Source organism: Callospermophilus lateralis, unplaced genomic scaffold (assembly GCF_048772815.1).
Source record: "Callospermophilus lateralis isolate mCalLat2 unplaced genomic scaffold, mCalLat2.hap1 Scaffold_784, whole genome shotgun sequence".
NCBI classification, from domain to species: domain Eukaryota; kingdom Metazoa; phylum Chordata; class Mammalia; order Rodentia; family Sciuridae; genus Callospermophilus; species Callospermophilus lateralis.
In genome coordinates this window covers 590,038-610,833 of record NW_027515870.1, presented here as the reverse complement: position 1 = coordinate 610,833, position 20,796 = coordinate 590,038, and the positions used below count along the sequence as shown (strand labels likewise).

General features: G+C 32.0%; 1 protein-coding gene across 1 annotated transcript in view; it reads left to right on the top strand.

Annotated features, from left to right (window-relative positions):
- The window catches only part of LOC143387271 (A-kinase anchor protein 9-like), a 70,655-nt gene that overhangs the window by 14,115 nt on the left and 35,744 nt on the right, over positions 1 to 20,796 (top strand). Inside the window, 6 exon segments of the mRNA XM_077108445.1 lie at positions 5,837 to 6,082; positions 6,604 to 6,648; positions 10,217 to 10,270; positions 10,859 to 11,014; positions 11,787 to 11,984; positions 16,366 to 18,726. Coding sequence (XP_076964560.1) covers positions 5,837 to 6,082; positions 6,604 to 6,648; positions 10,217 to 10,270; positions 10,859 to 11,014; positions 11,787 to 11,984; positions 16,366 to 18,726 — 3,060 coding nt within the window.

The following is a 20,796-nucleotide window of genomic DNA, read 5'->3' as shown; positions in this document are numbered from 1 at the left end:
ATGTGGTCCATATTGTTTTGAAATTCAAGAAATATTTGGGTTGTCTGTATACCCAGGCCATGAAGTACACAAAATTAAGATGATTCCTTAAGGTACAGAATCTGTTTTCTTTTTAAACATGAAGGTGATCAAATTGAATGAGATTATAGGCTATAAATAGGTTTGGTTGCTCAATGATTTAAAGTCTTATGGTCTTTTCCATTCTTGATTTCCTTAGTTTTATTTAGCACTATTTTTTTCTTACAGGTTTTTTTTTTTTTTTGAACGGGGGGTGTGTCTTGCTGATTCTGAGGCTGACCCCAAACTCCTACATTCAGGAGGTCCTTCTGCCTCATCCTCTCAAATAGCTGGGACTACAGGCATTCTACTAGGCCTGGTTTGTACCTTTTTGTTATTTTGGAAAATATGATTCAGAGCATCCTAAAATGTTTCTTTTATCTTTGCTCTCATTTCCCCTTCTTCAGCTGGTTTTTAGGTTAGTCGTTATAATCTTTTTGTTTCCATGGTTAGGCCACCAAAGTTTTTCTGTGATAGTTTATATAGCTTCTTGTTTATCATCCATAAAGAAATATTAAAAAGGCTTAATGACATCCCTGCAAGGAACAAATAGTCACCATAATTAGAATTATTTGGGATTTCTTCTATTTTCTACAGGAAAAACATAAAAATCACTTTTTATAGTTATTTTTAAATACTATAGAGATTACCAGATTACATATTTTTGTAACATTCTCTTTGTGGTATGTGCATTCTCACATTTGTTTTTCCTGTCATCAAAAAACACTTGTCAGTTTGGCAATTTCATTTGTTCATGCTTTAAAATTAATGTTCTAGGATTGTGAAATACAATGAAAAAGGACCTAAGAATACATAGAAAGCAAATTAGTATAATGAAAGGTTGGATTTGGAGTCAGATACTCTAGTTCTGTTTTGTTTTGCCACTGATTATAATATTGATCAGGTAACATTGATTTTTTAAAATATTTTTTATTTCTACATAATACATTTATTTTGTTTATTTACTTTTATGTGGTGCTGAGGGCCTCGCATGTGCTAGGTGAGCCCTCTACCGCTGAACCACAACCCCAGCCCCTAACAAATTGATTTTTATATATCAGCTTCTACATTTTTGTCTCAGTAAGATATTTTCTGACCTCTCCCTACAGTCCCACAAATATAATTTCCATTGTATGCTGTCTTTAATGCATATACTTTCTCTTCAAAGCACTTTTTATAACTTGGATGTACGTATTTCTTTATTTGTTTAATATTATCTTTCTTACTGGATTACAATTCATGAGAGTTCATATGTGTTATTTATCACTACATGCCCTGTCATAGCTCATGATAGGCAGTCAATAAGTATTTGTTAAATAACTGAACTATATACTTACAACCTGACATAAATCCAATTTTTTATGCTTTCCAGGCATAAAACTACAACACATCTCTTTCGGAAGTCCTTTTTAAAGAAAATCAGGACAGTACAGTTTCCTATAACACAATACACCTCTTCTCTCTCTTCTCGCTGTCCATATATGTATATATGAACGATTTCCAGGCTTAAGAAATTGTGCTCTAACCCTTATTTCTCACTCCATTTAATAATAGAGTTTGGTATTATACTCTGAAGTTCTACCTTTGGGGCCATGTGTTTCATTTATGTCTAGCACAGTGCCTGGCATGTAGTAAATAGTCAATGTACACACAAAAACCTAAACAGACTTCAATTAGTCATTTATTTTTGAAGGAACATTATAAAAACTTGGCATGTTTTTATATATAACATTTTGAAAATGTATTGTTTTATTGAGAATGATCATTTATAAAATTATAAATATTGAGTTTAAGGAACTCAATATATTTATATTCAGTTGTTTATTCATATTCTGGTCAAGATAAGACATTTACTTGTGATCTGGTCTACTTTTGAAAGACAAATATGTGAACATAATATCTTTCCAGTAAATCTTGCAACTATTTCTGTGACTACATATGTTAACACTTTTATAATTGGCTTCCAAATGACAAACACAGATGGCTGTAGTCTGAATTTTCAGCATGTTTTAGAATAAATGTTTTCTCAGTAATTTAAAGTGCATCATTTCAGTATCAGATGGTTATCTAATTGATTCAGATTTTTTTGCTTATCTGCTAGCTTGCCATTTTTCAAATTTAAAATAAAACTAAATAGTTATAAATAATTGAATACATGATACAATCTTATTCCTCTCACATTTTTATAAAACAGTAGTCTTACCAGAAAGCTATTATGGATATTATTTTTTATGAGAAACTTTTTGTTCTGTTTTGGTTTTCTTGGTGGAGGAGGGAGGTTATAGTGAGAAGGATTTTTTTTTATGTTCTTATTCATTTATTAGCCATTTTTGTAGTTGGTCTATTTAATAGTTACAGTAATTCCAATCATATATTTCCTCTTTTTAAGGAACAAAGAAATTCACTTAGTCTCATTCTTTTATCTTTCACCTCTTAAGAGTGATTCAAGTAATTTGAAAATTGTTCATTTTAATTTTGAAACCATCGAACATTTTAATAAAGTAGAATTAGGTATGCCTTTTATATGATCTTGCTTAGTGTGGTGACTTTTCAATAAAAGATAAATTATCCTTTTAAAAAATTCAACATAGGGGCTGGGGATGTGGCTCAAGTGGTAGCGCGCTCGCCTGGCATGTATGCGGCCCGGGTTCAATCCTCAACACCACATACAAACAAAGATGTTGTGTCTGCTGATAACTAAAAAATAAATATTAAAATTCTCTCTCTCCATATCTATCTATCTCTCTCTCTCTCTCTCTCTCTTTTTGCCGCAGTCCGGCTGCAGCAAACTAGCCGGGGGATGACGAACAACTTGTGTACGTTGATACAGCAGGAATGGGAGCCATTTATTGTAGGACAGGAGCAGTATTTATACATTCCACACAGCTTATCTAATTAACATAAACTAGATACAGCAGTCAACCAATCAGGAATCTCCACATTTAATGGCTCACTGGCGTTATTTCACAAACCACTCCCTCTGGCAAAATGCCAGGCACCCATCCAGACTCGTTTACAGACTCTAACATCTTTTTAAAAAAATAGATAAAAAGTTCAACATATATTTATTTAATATTGCTCTAGGCTTTTAATATATAGAAGTAGGGAGGAAAAAAAATCCTTGCCCTCATGGGGTTTACCTTCTGGTTAGTTTTTCTGAAAAAATAATATGACTCATATAATGAGTAGTATAGGCCTAGAACAGTATCTTTAATTATGTTGTAGAAGTGATTCATTCTAAATACTATAATGGAACTATTTCCACTTTTTATTCCATATCTGTGTGCTTCTTTTTTGCATTTAGTAACAGATATTAGTATTTTGGAGGGTTTTTTTTTGTTATTTTGTTGTTGTTGTTGTTGTTTAAATCAAACTTTCCATTCTTTATTTATCTATCTTTCATTTTGTACTGATGGTTGAACCTGGGCCCTCTGTGCTTGCTAGGCAAGCACTCTACCACTGAGCCACATCCCCAGATCTAAGTCATTCTTTCTATAATGCAAAGTTAATAATTTTTTCCTTTGTTATATATTTGATATTTGAATAAATATTAGATATAAATTATTGATATAATCTAACACTTGGAATTTTAAGCAAAATCTTCATCTTTGCCTTGATAAATTTTGCTGACTAAATATATTCTGATGCAGAAACATGATATTTCAAGAAGTTTCTGAAATTGAGTATAAATATTATAAATGTTATTATTAGTATTTATTTTTTGGCATTGCATTCTCTCAAAGGGATGTTTTTAAATAATGCTCCTGGATTTCTGATTCTATTTATAGATAAAGTATTTGCCAATATTCTAGTTAGTTTATTTTTAAGAATGATCTGCTATGCTCCAAGTAGTTCAAGTACATTTCAGCAGCTTAATAATGTGAAAATAGAGGCAACTGGTCTTGCACCTGTTCCTCAACACACTGGGTAGTTACTAAATAACTGGGAAAAATGTTAAATGTCATATATTTTTATTCTTTGTAAGTATAATCATGAGCTATTTCTGACTTATGAATTAAATATCTTTATTAAGGGAATAGAACTTGTTTATATGCTTTTCTTCATCTACAGCAGATAATTTAAGTATAAAATGTTATTTATAAATAATGTATTTGCCACATATTTTGATAGTAACATTAGCAAGATTGCTTTAATACTTTAGATAATAAGAAATTTATTTGCTGTCTTTGTAATTGGTCTGGTTAAGAGTTATGGTAATTCTAGGCATATATTTCCTCTTTCTAAAGCAGAAAGGAACTTACATGAGGTCTTTTTTCTCCTCTTAAGAGTGTTCAGGAGCTCAAATTAAATTTAAGTCTTTGTCAGTAGTTGCTTTATATAAAAATCAGAATACTTACTGTATTTAAAAAAATACAGTAATAGCTTAGCAATATATCCTTTGCCTAGCACATACAAAGCTGTGGGTTTGATCCTCAGTACTACATAAAAATAAATAAAATAAAGGTATTGTGTCCATCAAAAAAAATTCGTAAGAATAAATAAATAAAATGTAAGTGAGCAATAGGAAAAATACCTGTAATCTGAACTCCAAATGTAAACAAAAGTTGTTAAGGTTGTAGTTTTCCAGAATTTACCTATGCCTATGAATATAATGATGTTTAAATTCATACTGGATATAATCATTGAAAGCTATGAGCCTGAGACTTGCCTTATCTTTTAAAAAATGAAGTGTAATTTTCCTTTCATCAAAAGAAATAGATATGCTACAATACTACTTTATACCTGCTATTATATCACAAAGTCTTTAATAGCAATTGCTTGCATTGGCATTTTTAATATAAGTTCACCATAATTAGTTCTAGTGTTACCTGGTATATAATGTGTACTTCTGATTTTAGGTGGTAAGAAAATATTTTAGGTCTTAAAAAACTTTGGATAGTATAGTAAGAAAGTTTTTACCTTTTTCAGTTTTCTTTCTGCTTATGATAATGAAAATCTGTTTGATGCTTGTCTCTCTTTAACAGTCTTTTATTTTGTCCATTTTTTTCATAGCCTTCAGCAACCTCTTACTAAAATTTCAATAATAGATTTATCATTTCTTTTATTTTCAATTTATCTCTTAAAAGAAATAACAAGTGATATTAACTTTCAATTTATGCCAGAGATTACATCTCCTTTTAAAATAAATTTAAAGAAAATACACTGTTTAAAATATGTTAAGAAAATGATAACATGTCGGCGACTAGGATTTGGTACAAATTCTGATGATGACAGACAAATGATAAAGGGTAGAAAACACTGCTGTTTAAAATTTTAAGTTACTTGTAAGGTTTTTCCCACTATAAATATGGTTGCATTGAGCATTTGTATAGCTAATAGGCTAATTATCTTTTTTGTATAAAAGATAATTATAAACAATATCTTTTGTATAAAGTAGTAGACCAGAACAAGTGTGTTTGGAGCTCCTTGTTTTTGTGTGTATTTTCATATAATCTTAAATCCAGAGATTATACTGTGAATGAGAGTCCCTCTATTCCCCTATTCTAGTTATAGAATAGTTTTTCCCCTAACTCAGCTAATTTCCTCTTCTTTAGACTTGACATGTTCATTTCGTACCCCTCAATATTTAATAAGTTCATTCACAAGTACCTAGTTTTACAACCTTTACAACCCGAATATTCAATCCAATAGTTATTCTGAAACTGTGAAGTCATCTATATTATTATCATCGTTTTAATTTGGTGATAGTTTGATCTTTTAAATAAAGTGATCCCAAAGAAAAATTATCATTGATATTAATGATACTTTTTTCCTGTAGCTTGCCCAGTTTCGACAAAGAAGAGCTCGATTGGATGGACAAAACCCTCATAAGAAGCCAAAAAAGAAGAAAACCTCAAGCAGTAAAAATGATGTTCATGGCTTGAATATTGATCAATCAAAGAGTGAGGAGATGTTCACAAATAGTTCTCAGGGTGTTGGATCAGCCGTGATGCCTGAATCCACAATAATGAGAACTCTAAACAATGAAGAAATGCTTAAGCATGAGGAGGTCTTTTCTATTGATGTAAGTATTCATCCAGATTTTAAAACATTCTACCTCTAACTAGAAAGTAGTGGCAGTGAAAAGTCATTAACATCCACCTGAGGGAAGCTTGACAAAGTCATTGACTTTTTAGCATCAAGAACTGATGATTCTTATAAAGAACTTGAACTTTTCTGATGGCATGTTAAGGATTTACTTTTATTTAAAAGAGTTACATGAATTAGAGGAATGGTGTCTTTGATGCTTTTGGCTTACAGATGACATCTACTATATATGTAAAAGTTCTTGGTACTTTTGTATTTATAACAATGCCTTGTTATAAACTTTACATGCATTATTATAAGTCATTATAATTCATAATGAAATGAAATTTTTAAAGATTTGGATAATTTTTACTAGTTTTTTAATAGTATTTTTTTGAATTTTCTATCGTTACTAACAGCAACGTCTTAGTAAAGCAGGATTTTTTTTTTTTTTGTAAAGTATGATATTTAGCAGGGGAAAAATGTCATAATTGTAATCATGTTTTACTTTTGTTGTAGCCGGAAAGTGAGATTTCAACCACAGCAGAAGATTATACTTCGGAGGTAAGACTAACATATCCCAATTAAAAATGTCATAGATAAAATTGATATTTTTTTGAAATTATTGATTTTTTGTACTTTATTTCTTATAAATTTATATGCTTCTGTATATATTTAATATAATTTAAGGTAACATAATATAATATAAATGGATTGAAAAACTGAAAATAATATTTTACTGCTGTATCTTTTTCCAGTGGTTAGCTAAAGTCTTAACTGTTTGAATTGCTTAATTCTTAATTATATAGCAGCCCTATCTTGGTTTTTAGGAAAGTGAGTCTGCATTTCTAGGATCCATGACCATTTTAAGATAGCCATTTAACACAGTAAAAATTTTATAATTAGTATGATTTTTATAGTAATGCTTTTTACAAATGTTTGAATACTAGTGTGTGTATATATATGTATGTGTGTATATATATGTATGTGTGTATATATATATATATATATACACACATATATACACATTTATATATATAAATGTTTATTGGAATTAATGTTGCTGTAGTGTTGTGCGTGTGCATGGGCATTGAACTCAGGGCCTTGTACTTGCTAGGAAAGCACTTTGTCACCAAGCTACATTCCCAGCCCTTTTTCAGTTTTATTTTAAGATAGATTCTCACTAAGTTGCCCAGGCTATCTTTGAACTTGTGATCCTCCTGTCTCAGCTTCCTGAGAAGATAGGATTAACGGTGTGCATCACCATGCCTGACAATGATGATTTTTATTTTAGGTGATAAACTATACAATAGGCATTGGTCTCTTAAGAAATACCTGCCTTCTTTATATGCTTGCAATAAGTATCACTTTGTTATCTTATTCTTTTTAGATATGATTGTCATTTCTTTGCTCCCAAGTTTAGAGTACATGGAAAATTATTCTTTACTCTGAATGTTTAAGCAACTTAGTATATTTCATAAGTCTGAATTTATTGTAGGCTTCTAATAGAAAAACTATGTCCTTTTTTTGAGAGAGAGAGAGAGAGAGAGAGAGAGAGAGAGAGAGAGAGAGAATGAGAATGAATATGAATCTTTTTTGTAGATGGACACAACACGATGCCTTTATTTTATTATTATTTTTTAATGTGGTGCTGAGAATCAAACCCAGGTCCTGCCCATGCTAGGCAAGCACTCTACCGCTGAGCCACAATCCCAGCTCAAAAAACTATGTTCTTAAATTAACATATTAGTTTTTATTTTTGTTGTTTGAGTGTGGGTGTGTGTTTGTTACTGGGGATTGAACCCAGGGTCGCTCTACCACTGAGCTACATTCCCAGCTGTTTTTATTTGAAACTTACTTGCTAAGTTGCTCAGGCTAGCCTTGTACTTGCAAACCAGAATTATCTCAACTTTTTCCATGGTGTGGTTCTCTGAGGACCTGCCTCTGAACATCTCCCAAGAAAATGCTTCAGCAGAGAAAAATCTTGAAAGTCATTCACAAAGACATTGTTAAAATTTGCCTTGAGCTTTTTTCTGAGCTGGCACAAAATAAAGAAAACTACAGGGAAAAAAATTTCAGAGGCATTCTCTTAAACTCTCTAAAACCTAGAAGCTCTGAGGACTCCCAATAACTACTGATGCCTTTCTGAGCTGCTTGACTATCATACCTCCCAGTCTGGAGGTGAGATCACTTTTCTGTCAAAAATGTCTGTTGCCTGAAGGAGACTCAGGTCTCATCACTGATGAGAGCAAAGATCAGATAGCAACTCTGCTTTTGTGGAGTGGAGAAACAGGGCTTTCAGTTTGTATATTGATGAGTATTATATGCTGTAGCTTGGGGAATTTGGTGGGAAGGCCTGCAACTAACTAAAGATGAGGATGAGAAGAATGAAATGGAGGAGAGTGAGGTGAAGTTTGAGAACTCTTCTGCAAACTTATGAAAAAAATCTTAGATAAGAAGTTGAGAATCTTAGTTATGAAGGTTGTGACAGTCCTCCAGTAGGCTGTCTTCAACCTGCTGCATTGTGACTAGCACTCAGGGCTAAACAGCGAACTCAGAGCAGATCATAACAGTCCAGGCACTTCAAGACAACTCTACAATGGGCAACATGATGGCCAGAAAGTACTTGGAGATAGATCCTAACCAACTCATTGTGGGGCAATATAAATATGTTTAAACTGAATTAGAGGAGAACTAACAATGGGCAACATGATGGCCAGAAAGTACTTGGAGATAGATCCTAACCAACTCATTGTGGGGCATTATAAATATGTTTAAACTGAATTAGAGGAGAACTAACTGAATATTTGCTATAGAGGTATTAGATATAACTATTATACTGGATAAATAATTTATGTAATACTGATAACATGGTATTTGACATGATCTTTGATGATATTTACAAATATTCATTTTATTACACTGTTACTTCAAAATAGAAATTTTAGTGTGTACTGAAATTAGAATGTGTCATTTCTGAGTCATGAAAAACTAATTGAAATTTAGAAGTATTATAATTTGAAAATTATCACAAGTGACTTTATATCTAGAAGTAGTATTCTACATTCTTGTGGTTTTTCACCAATTACAATAATGTGTTAACAAAACTTGTTTTTTTGCCTTCCCTTTAGCTTTATTTCTCAGAGATTATTCTTAGAATAAAAGTAGAGGAATCAAACTGATTTTTTAAAAGTCTCTTAGTTAGGACCCTCTCCCCCTTTTATTTGGCAGTTGTGGGTATTGGGCCTTGCACATGCTAGACAGATGCTCTACAACTGGGCTACATCTTCAGTCCTAGGATTTTTACTTTTTAATGTGTCATGGCTCATACAGACTTAATCCTAACTCTAGACATTCTGACTAGTCTGTCCTACATATTTCAATGTTAACAATTTCATTCTCCTGGGTTCTATTAACATAGAATTGTGAAGGCTTAAGATATGGGCAGGAATGTGGGCAGGAATGAAGTTGGTTTTTGTATTCTTAGTGGTAAAAAGGCAATTAAATGATTAATTGATAAGAAATTAATTTCCCACTCCTTAAACCCTATATACATATTCTATCATCCTCCTTTCTCTTACTACAAAATATCTGTTCTACAGACAAGTGGTGATATGTTAAAGAAAGCCCCCACATCTGTCTGGATATGCATGACTAGCAATAGTACTATCCCCAGAGGAAAGTTTTTAGGGGAGTGTTCTTTACCTCTTTATTTCCCTTGGCTTGCTTACTAGCCTTTAATAAAATTTATACCAGTAAATGGTTTTATTTGAAAATAAATAAGGCTTAATTTTAAAAATATATTTAGCTAATTTTAAGGAAGCATTTTGTAAAAGAAGATCTAGTAACTTGAAGCTTTTAGTTTTCTTTCTGAAGACTAAATAGGAACTGCACTTAGAACTTCAGTTAACTTAAATGAAAGTGTCTTTTGCATTGTAAGAACTTAGATGTTTGAGGAATGATTGGCATTTGATATGCCTCTTAGATACTTCAGTTAAATATAATTACCATATTTGTTTTGCTATTAAGGCATTTTCCCTAGATGTAAAAGATACACAGTTAGTAGAAATATTATTGTTAGGTAAATAAAATTTGGTCTATCATAATATATCAGGAAATTGTTTTTATACAGGTAAATGATTGCTGTAATGTGGTGAAAACAGGAAAGCCTACCAATTTATTAATGGTACAGTATATAAAACTACTCATGATACTAATATTTTTTATTATTTAAAACCATTTGACTTACTAACCAAGCTTTCTCCTGTATGTAATTCTTTCTGTATGTGATTTCTAAAAGTTACTAGATCTTCTTTACTGCTTAACAAAACAAAGTTACCTCATTTTTATTATAACATGGAATTGGAACAAAATTTGCAGATATGCTGTTTAGGGGTAATGTCACATTAATAGCAAACCAGATTACCATAGGAGTGAACTTCAAAGTGAAGAGTGATGTTTTAAAGTGGATTTTGCTATGGAATTCAATATTTGAATTCCTCTCTCAGGAATGTTGCTAGTACTGAATTATTAAAAATATTGGATTAATTTAGGAAGAAGAATTTGGTGTCATTGATTCTTATTCTGAACAAGGCGCACACTATAGTGAGACTCACCTAGAGTTGATAGAAAACGATTTAGTTGGAAAACCTGTAAGAATTCCACTGATGTGTTTTGAATCTCATATTTTTTAAAAAGTTGCTTGTAACAATGATAACCAGTTTTATGTAAAATATAAGCCTAGAATGTAATTATTTTCACTGATTTCCTTTAGTTACAAGAATTTGAAGCAGCAGTTAAACAAAGAGATAGTATTATCACACAGCTCACCGCCAATTTACAACAGGCAAGAAGGGAAAGGGACGAAACGGTGACAAAATTTTTAGAGTTGACGGAGCAAAGTCAAAAATTGCAGATTCAATTCCAACAAGTAAGTATTACAAGTAGAACAAGACTTACTCAATTTTTATAATGAATTTTTAAATTTTTTCACTTTCTAGGACAAATCTGTTATAAAGCCATTTGTTTATTCGTACTGGAAAAACTAGTGAATAAGTGTTATGTTAATCAAGAATTTAATTTATACTTCTTGGGTAGTTTCTTGCTGTTGTTTTCTTTGTACTTCTTCCCTGTCTCTATTTAAAAATTCTACAAAGTCTTATCAGGTGTATTTTTGCAGAAATTTAACCTGCAGTTACACCCTACTTTTTCCAACCCTGGTATGGTTTTATGTTAATTAGGTTCTCAATTATAACTAGACTGACAACTGGATATATTCCATTTATCTTTAGTTGGAACTATAATCTAATTGCGTTAAACAAAAGGGAGGAATTTAAGGTAAGAATACAGGCTTGTTTATAGAACTTAAGGGCAGAAATACAATCAGAACTCTGAGAGAAATTGGAACTAGAGTTTGAAAAGTCATCAAGAATCCAGGAAGAACTTTCAGTCCGCATTTTTCTCTGCCTGTCTGCCTGTCTTATTTCTCCTATCTTCTCAGCTTTATAATGTGAAAGGTAAATTCTTTGGCTCATTACCCAAAGTGCACATGACCTATCAGCATGTTGACAGCATGGAAACTTGTTGACTGAGATAGTAAGCCGATGAAGTGAGCATAGTTTCCAGAGAACCCCTGTGGGCTGAGGGTACAATAAAGTGTCACTTCAAAATTTAATATTTTGAGATTTCTTTCTATTTTCAAGTTACAGGCTAGTGAAACTCTACGAAACAGCACTCGCAGTAACACAGCTGCAGATTTACTGCAAGCCAAACAACAGATTCTCACTCATCAACAACAGCTTGAAGAACAAGACCATCTATTAGAAGATTATCAAAAAAAGAAAGAAGACTTCAAAATGCAAATTAATTTCTTACAGGAGAAAATTAAAGTATATGAAATGGTATGTGTGTCTTAAGGAAGTCAACCTACTTGTAGCAGCTTTGTAATTAACGTTAAAGTTTTTAATGGAGGTGTTTATCTTTTTTTATGCATATGCACCCAAAATTTCATAATTGAGACAAACTCTTTGAGTATATAAAATAATATATTTCAAAAACATTGAGAATTTCGTAGTAATAGTTTTAAAGATGATACTACTCATTACTCTGCTCCTTAAAAGTGATCTGCCTATGTTAAACTAAAGTCTCAGGAGAATCTATTTTTATGACTAGGATTTTTATCCTTTTTCCTCCAACTAAATGTATTTCTTCTTATTTTAGCCATGATTATAAAATTCTGAAAAAGAAAATTTGTAAATTTAAACTAGAAAAAATTGTGGTTGATTCTTTTTATTCACTTGAGTTATATTCCAGTTTGGGGGAATTATTTAGTCAATAAGTGCTCCTGGTAGGAAATGTATCACATGGATTGTAATCTTTAATCTTAAAAGCAATTCATGCTAGTAGATTCCATTTTTTTGTTTGTTTTTTTGAGAAGTTGAAGTTCAGATGTGATTTGCCTGAAGCTTCCCCATTAACAGGTGCCAGAGTTGAAATTCTGAGCTCCTTGCACTACACTGCACTCTGATCCTTGCCATCTCTGTCCTCTTTTTTGCTCTGTGAGAGCTGAAACAAGGCAGTGTGATCACCGTGTTTGAATGTAGCTGAACATCATTTTACAGTAACTCAAATTTCTTTCCATCACTCTGTGTGTGTCTTCAAATGTCTATGAAAGCACCATTGGTATGGATTTGTGGGTTTCAAATAAATTTGAGCAAGTAGGCAAATACAGAATCTGGGAACAATGAAGATGGAGAATACATATAATACAGCATATTTTATAAACCAGAAGATTCTACAGGAAGTTGAGAAATTACCAAGACAAGAATATTGTTTGGATAACAAAAGCCTTAACTAGCACTTATTAAGTACTTACTCTGTAACAGGCAGTATTCAAAGCCTCTTACACATATTAATGCATTGAATCATCACTATAACCCCATGAGATAAGGGTACCTTTATCATTTACAAATGATGGTACCAAGACAATGCAAGATGAAGGAAATAATCCAGGTGCAGAAGTGATGTATTGATAGAGCCATATTTCAAAGCTCAGTTATCTGACTCCAGAGACTCCTCTTTGAAAAATAGGAAATGTACAAATTAAAATTATGAGAAGGGCATGCTTTTCAATTAAGGTAATTTAAAGATTATGCAAGTGTTTACAGAATACCTATTCTGTAGTAACCCTTGCAAAAGATATATGACGGACCTTAAGATGTCCCCTTTCTTCACTGAACCCATGGAGAGGTGCGGCATGTACACAAGTTACCACAAAATAAAAAGTAAGTGCAGGTAACAAGTGTTATGAATGTTTTGACGAGGTCTGAATTATGAGGAAAAGATTCAGGGTAGACATCAGCAGGGAAGTAATATTTGAGATAGATCTATAAATTGGAATAATGTGTTATTTATATTTTGTTTACCCATAAATTGGTATAATATATGGAACAGCTATTCAATACCTATTTGGTAATCAAGAGAATTGTTTATGAATTCATGACAAATAGAGATAGGCAGGATATTCTTTGTGGGGTATGGAGTGGGCATAAAGACCCAGGCTGAAATGTTGAAAATGTATAGGGAGCAAAAAGTAATTTACTTAGAAAGCAATAGGCTTTGGAATTGTCTTTCTGGAGGGTAAGAGTAGAAAGACAATCGAGGCCTAAGTTGAAAGTGCCTGGATCTAGGATTTTATTATTTCTTATTGTCACTAGGCAGTATAATTTCAGATAATCTAAAATTTATGTAATTCATTTTAGTAATGAAAATAAACTGTTTACTTGAATGTTAGCAATAATACTTTTATTGTTCTTATTATTATATTTTAATTTCTCAGTTTTCAAAAAATTTAATCCCTTTGAGAAGTAGTTCTGTCAGAGCACCTGAAGTAACTATATTGATAGTCAAAGGCTCATTATCCTAATCCTCCAAACCTCCTGTGTTATAGTAGTCACAAACAGGAAGTATATTATTCCCCACTCTTTCAGGTGTAGTTCTAAAAATAGAGGTTTCCTTGACTGAAGGGCTCTCAGTTTTGTAACATAGAACAAGTGATTTAAAACCATGTAATTTGAAAAAAGCTAAACAAAGAAAACTGTGAATTTGTGGTGTTTAATAGTTGAATGAAGAATTATGGTTATCATATTAGGTGTTGGACAGTGTTGAATTAAGTTATTTTCTTTTATGAGGAGTGTTCCTTTCATCTTATAGAAAATCAGGAAATAAAATTATAACAGATTTTTATATCAATGTTAACATTTTTCAAAACTAGTTATTAACAGTTTAGCTAAAATTGACCATCATGAACTGATTTTACTTTTTTAAAAATTTTTTTAGTTGTAGATGAACAAGATATCTTTATGTATTCATTTATTTTTATGTGGTGCTGAGAATTGAACCCAGTGCCTCATGTGTGTGAGGCAAACACTCTACCTCTGAGACCCAGCCCCAGTCCTGATTTTACATTTTATATAGGTTCCAAATGATTTATAAATTTCTTTCTAGTATATGAATATATTTGTATAAAGCTCAGTAAAAATAAAATACCTTAATTATTTTATTTTAACCTCAAACACGTTCTGGGAGGTAGAGGAAATTTATCTTTATTGTACAGATAGAAATACCAGGATTAATAGATTACACTAATTTACTAATGTTGCATTCTAGTGTAGAAATTAAGAAGGCTCAGCACTTGGTAATAACATATGATGTAATTGGAAAAGGAATATGTGACACTCAGACAACAGCTCATAGTCTCACTCAAGAGGCTGCACAAGATAACCTTGGTTTATGTAGTGCAAAATTTGGCCTTTATTTGTTAGGCTCAGAAGTCATATTTTTTTTTCTTGAGCTACATCAGAGGTGAATTAGTTCAAGAGGTTAATGTTTAAGTCTAAATATAAGACTGTGAATTTACAATGAGAAATAATTATCACAAACTTCAGATTTTAAGCTCATTGGATTTTATATTCTTTCTATGGACAGATGAATTTTAAAAGCCAGGTAATAATTTAAAAAGTTGTTTATTAAGTATTAGATGAAAGGGTGTTGGAGGAATCAGATGTTCAGTGGCATGAGGTTGAGATAACCTGTTACATCCATCTCAGAGTAGTAATGTTCATGTCTGTAGACTAAACTTCTTAAATGCTCCTTGCTGTAACTCCCAACATTGTTTTCTGCATTCAGTATGGTTTTTCGAGAGGGATCAGACTTCTAAAAGGTTGATGGTGCGTTGGTCTTCTTCCAAGAACTATACTCAATTGATCAATGCCTACATTTTCTTAGTACATTTATTCAAGGCGCCTAAAAGTCCTGTTTGGCAAGGACTCGTGTCTCCTTAAGATAACTTTACTTCCTTACCTATATTTTCATCAGTTATATGGATTTCACTTATTTCCTTGGCTTTGGGACTATAGCTCTTAACTGTTTAATGAATATGCGTTAATATGTCTTGTCTTAGCCTAATCTCCAGTTCCAAAGATAGGAACTGGGGAAAATTATCTGATGGTCTTTTATCTTTCTGTGTGAACTGTGGGTCTAAGCCCAAGTTGGTATGCTGTAAATATACAGTAGTGGTCTTAGGTGTCACTTATTGTTCAGTCACTTAAGCATTGCATATCCCTAAATTTCTGACTCACTTAAAACCCCAGGAATAAAGTTAAGGAAGACTTTAAGGAATCCACTTTAGTTCTTGTTGTTGTTCTCATTTTATAGCACTTGTCCATGAAATACCTTCAAATCACTAGAATCCAGGGGAGGACCGGTATTTATTTATTTATTTTGTTTCTTATGGGAATCCAGGGAAGGACTGGTTTTTATATTTTTGTGTCTTCTGAGAGTGTCTAGATAGTATGTAGTACTATAACTAGCCATCAGAAATACTTATATTTAGAATATTGACCAGTTAATAAGAAAAATGAAAATGTGATAGTTTATATAGATATTTTAGTCAGACTGGTTTTTGTTTTGTTTTGCTTTTTTGGTGGTGCTAGAAATCAAACCCAAGGCCTCACACATGCTAGGCAAATTAGATTGCATTTTTAAATTTAAATATTTAATCACAGCACAGTGTAAGAGAAATTTCTTCCCAAGAAGGGTAAAACTGTTATATTGTTTGCTCATATGTACTGAGTCCTAGGTCTCCTTGTACTGGGAAAAATGGGGGGGGGGCAGGCCCAACAGTTGCTTTTTATAGAATTTTATAAAAAGGAGACACCCATAAGAAGTTGCCAGAAGCTAAAAATGTCATTCTTATATTTTCATTTTCTTTTCTTTCTAAAGGAACAAGATGAAGTAGAAAAGTCAAATAAAAAAGAATTACAAGAAAAGGAGGCGATCATCCAGGCATTAAATATAAGAATAACAGAAGAAGAAAAAAAGAATCTTGAGCTAAAGGATCAAGTTACAGCCACTGAAAAATTAATGAGAGAATTACAAGAACAAATTGCAAGTATGAAATTAGAGCTGGCTAATTCTAAGCAAAAAGAAAGACAATGTTCTGAAGAAATAAAACAATTAATGGGTACAGTTGAAGACCTTCAGAAAACACATCATTACACAGATAGCCAGTTTGAATCTGATGTGGTACAGAAAATGGTGGAACAAGAAATGCAGAAAAGATTAGAACAACTCCGAGCAGAGATGGATGAAATGTATGGGCAACAGATAGTACAGATGAAACAAGAGTTAATAAAGCAACACATGTCACAGATAGAGGAACTTAAAGCACAACATAAGGAAGAAATTGAGAGTGTTTTAAAATCACATTTAAATATTACAATTAATGAAGATCAAATAAAGTTAATGAACGTGGCAATAAATGAACTGAATATGAAATTACAAGATACTAATGCGCAAAAGGAAAAACTCCAAGAAGAACTAGGAATAGTTTCAGGAGAAAAATCTACTCTGCAGAGACAACTTGATGACCTTTTTGAAGAATTGAACTTTTTAAGGGACCAAATTCAGAGAGCTAGAATGATAATAGCTGAACAAGAAAGTCAACTGAATGAAGCACGTAAGTCCCTAAGTACAGTGGAAACTTTAAAAGCTGAGATTGTTCTGGCATCTGAATCTAGGAAAGAACTAGAGTTAAAACATGAAGCAAAAGTTACAAATTACAAGATAAAACTTGAAATGTTGGAAAAAGAAAAAAATGCTGTATTAGACAGAATGGCTGAATCACAAGAAGCTGAATTAGAGAGGCTGAGAACACAGCTCCTATTTAGTCATGAAGAAGAACTTTCGAAACTAAAAGATGATTTAGAATTTGAACATCGAATAAATATTGAAAAACTTGAAGATAGCTTAGGCATTCACTATAAACAGCAGATAGATGGCTTACAAAATTTAATGAGTCAAAAGATGGAAACAATGCAATTTGAAAAAGATAATTTGATAACTAAGCAGAATCAGTTGGTTTTGGAAATTTCAAAACTAAAAGATTTACAGAAGTCCATCATGGATTCAAAATCAGAAGAAATGACCCTTCAGATGCATGAACTCCAAGAGGAAATCGAAATATTAAGACAAGAAAAAAAAGAAAAAGGTACGCTTGAACAAGAAGTTCAGGAATTACAACTTAAAATTGAATTATTGGAGAAACAAATAAAGGAAAAAGAGGATGACCTTAAAGAAAAGTTTTCACAACTTGAAGCAGAAAATAACATTCTTCAAAATGAGAAAAAAGCTTTTGAGGACATGTTGAAAATTTATGTTCCTGCTGAACAAGAAGAAAAATTGATTTTCATTGACTCCAGCAAGTCCATATCCAAAGATTGCAGCTGGCAAAAAGAAATGGAAATGCTTACAAAAGAGAATGAGGCCCTCAAGCAACAGTGTATTCAGCTAAATGAAGAAATTGAAAATCAAAGAAGTACATTTTCATTTGCTGAAAAAAATTTTGAAGCTAACTATCAAGAGTTACAGGAGGAGTATACTTGCCTTCTCAAGGTAAAAGATGATTTAGAAGACAGTAAAAACAAACAAGAATTAGAGTATAAAAGTAAACTTAAAGCACTTAATGAAGAGCTTCATTTACAAAGAATAAATCCAGCTACAATCAAAGTGAAAAGTGCCATGCTTGATACTGACAAAGCTTTTGTCGCAGAGGCATTAGAAATCTGTGAAGTTGTTGAGAAAGATACAACAGAACTTATGGAAAAACTTGAGGTAACCAAGCGAGAAAAGCTAGAATTGTCAGAGAAACTGTCTGATCTCTTTGAACAATTAAAACAGACACATGGTGAAGTTAATTTTCTCAGTGAAGAAGTCAAATCTTTAAAGCAAGAAAAAGAGAAAATTCTATTGAGATGTCAAGAGCTAGAACTCCTAATTAACCATCATAGAGCAGAAAATATAAACATGTGTGATGTTCATTTAAGTCCTTTACAAGATGGAATGGTAACTATTATAAACAAGGATTCTCAAGGATCATTATCTAATGTAGGTGAAGATTTTGGAGAAGAATCAAAAACAGTAGTGGAAGAGAAAATTTCTTTTGAAAATGTGTCTATTAGAAGAGAAAGCAAGCAAGAACAGTTATTTTCACCATCAGTAACAAATGAGTCCTCACCTGGGACAGATCAATCAAGTGAAAATGATAAACTCCATCAGGAACTTTATGTACTTAAATCAGAACAGGTATGTTTACTTATTTACATATGGTATAGCACAGTGAAAATGTACATTTCATGCTAAAAAGAGTTTTCACCTTCTTAAAACAAATTTATAAAAGAAAATGAAAGTGAATTATGTAATTCTCATTTGGATCTATCATTTATCATTTAATTTTTCTATTTTTTTCTTAAACTGTTTTTCTTTTAGCTAATCTATTATGTATTCTGCTCAGAAATTAAAGCAATATTTTCTTTGTAAAGACAATAGTTTAAATAATATTGTTTAGAATCTCAACTTTACAAAAGTTATTGATTTTATAACTTAGTATTTTGTAGCAATTTCAAAGACTTTTAGAGTTTTTATTTCATACTGGTCTTTTTCAAGGTTCCACAATTGTAAACAAACTCTTTTGAGTGTTTTAGAACCTTATGCAGTTGTTCAATAGTTATAAATTCTTTTTCCTTTGTGCAAGAAAAACACTTAAGCCCTAGAGTTTTTTGAGTCTTATACCTGAGGAGGAAAAAAATAGTATTAATTCTCTGTACAGCTAAAGAAATAAAACACATAAAATAATAGGTTATTTCCTTTTATGTCAGCTATTCATATTAGAAATAACAGAAAAGTCTGATGTGTATCTTCAGTATGATAATGCTAAATAAACTTTTTATAATTAAAAACATCTTTTAGCTGTAGATGGACATTTTACCTTTATTTTATTTTTTTATAATATGGTGCTGAGGATTTAACCCAGTGCTTCACACATGCTAGTCAAGCTCTCTACCACTGAGCCACAACTGTAGCCTGCTAAATAAACTTATGTGTTTCTAAAACTCAGGTAATAAATATCTTTTGCAGATATAAGAGTTTAGTGTTGAAAGAGAGAAGAAGTTAAGGAGTATATATTTCAGTGAGGAAGACAGGTAATAAATGAGAAAATAAGACAGAAATATTGTTAACAGTCTATGAAGAAATAAAACACAGTATCGTGATAAAATAAAACAGGGAAGCTCACAAAAAAAATTGAGAATGATGGGTGGGGGTGGGTGGTGGTCTGGAGATTGGAGGAATTAACACTTGAACTGAGATTCAAATGAGAGGGAAGAGGCTGCATTATGGAAATTAGAGCAGTTGTACCATGAGTAAATTTGAGGAACTGAATTGAAGGCCTATGTAGTTGAGTTTGGAAAGAGTTTGAAGAAGGAAGAAACTCAATCATAGGGAGCCTTACAGACTTTGTAAGTTTAGATTTTTATCCCTAAGTACAATAGGAAGTCATCGGAAAGTTTTCTGTTTTTATTTCTAATGACATGTTCATGTTGATGATCTTATAAAATGTGGTCATACTTTACGTTTTTAATAACTTGAATAGACCCAAGAAATTCAAATTGCTTAACTACTATTGCTATGTTAAATATTGCAAATTGTTTTTAAAACTATAAATGGTGGTAATTACTCCTAAAAAATGTCAGACATAATTTAAATTTTATTAAAAAGCATTATTCGAAGAAGACCTGAATTTGAAGCACATTTGTCAAATTGGTGAAATTTTCTTAATAGGAATTTTGTTTCTGTATTGAAGATACTTGCAATGGTATTTAGATACTCTCTCCTTGAAATTAACTAAACAAAGTGAAGAAAAGCAAGTCTGTAAATTGCTCCCATTTATCATTATTAAAATAAACCCCATCATTGATACAGAGGGGGGAGTAAGGTATTTATGCAGGTGGAGGGAAGCTCACAGAAGAAATTGAGCGGTGACTTACATAGTGATACTGTTTACTTGTCTGAAATACTGCAGAGGCAACAAAATACTCCTACTCTCAGTATTAAACTTAGTAATTAGAGCAGATATATCTCACTGAAACCAAAATAAATGTGGCTGTTAAAAATTTTTAACTGGCCAGCTGCAGTGGCAAACGCCTATAATCCCAGCTGAGGGAGGCTGAGGCAGGAAGCTAGTGAGTTCAAAGCCATCCTCAGCAACAGTGCGGCAGTAAGCAACTCAGTGAGACCCTCTCTCTAAATAAAATACAAAATAAGGATGAGATGTGGTTCAGTGGTTGAGTGCCCTGAGTTCAATCCCCAGTACCAAAA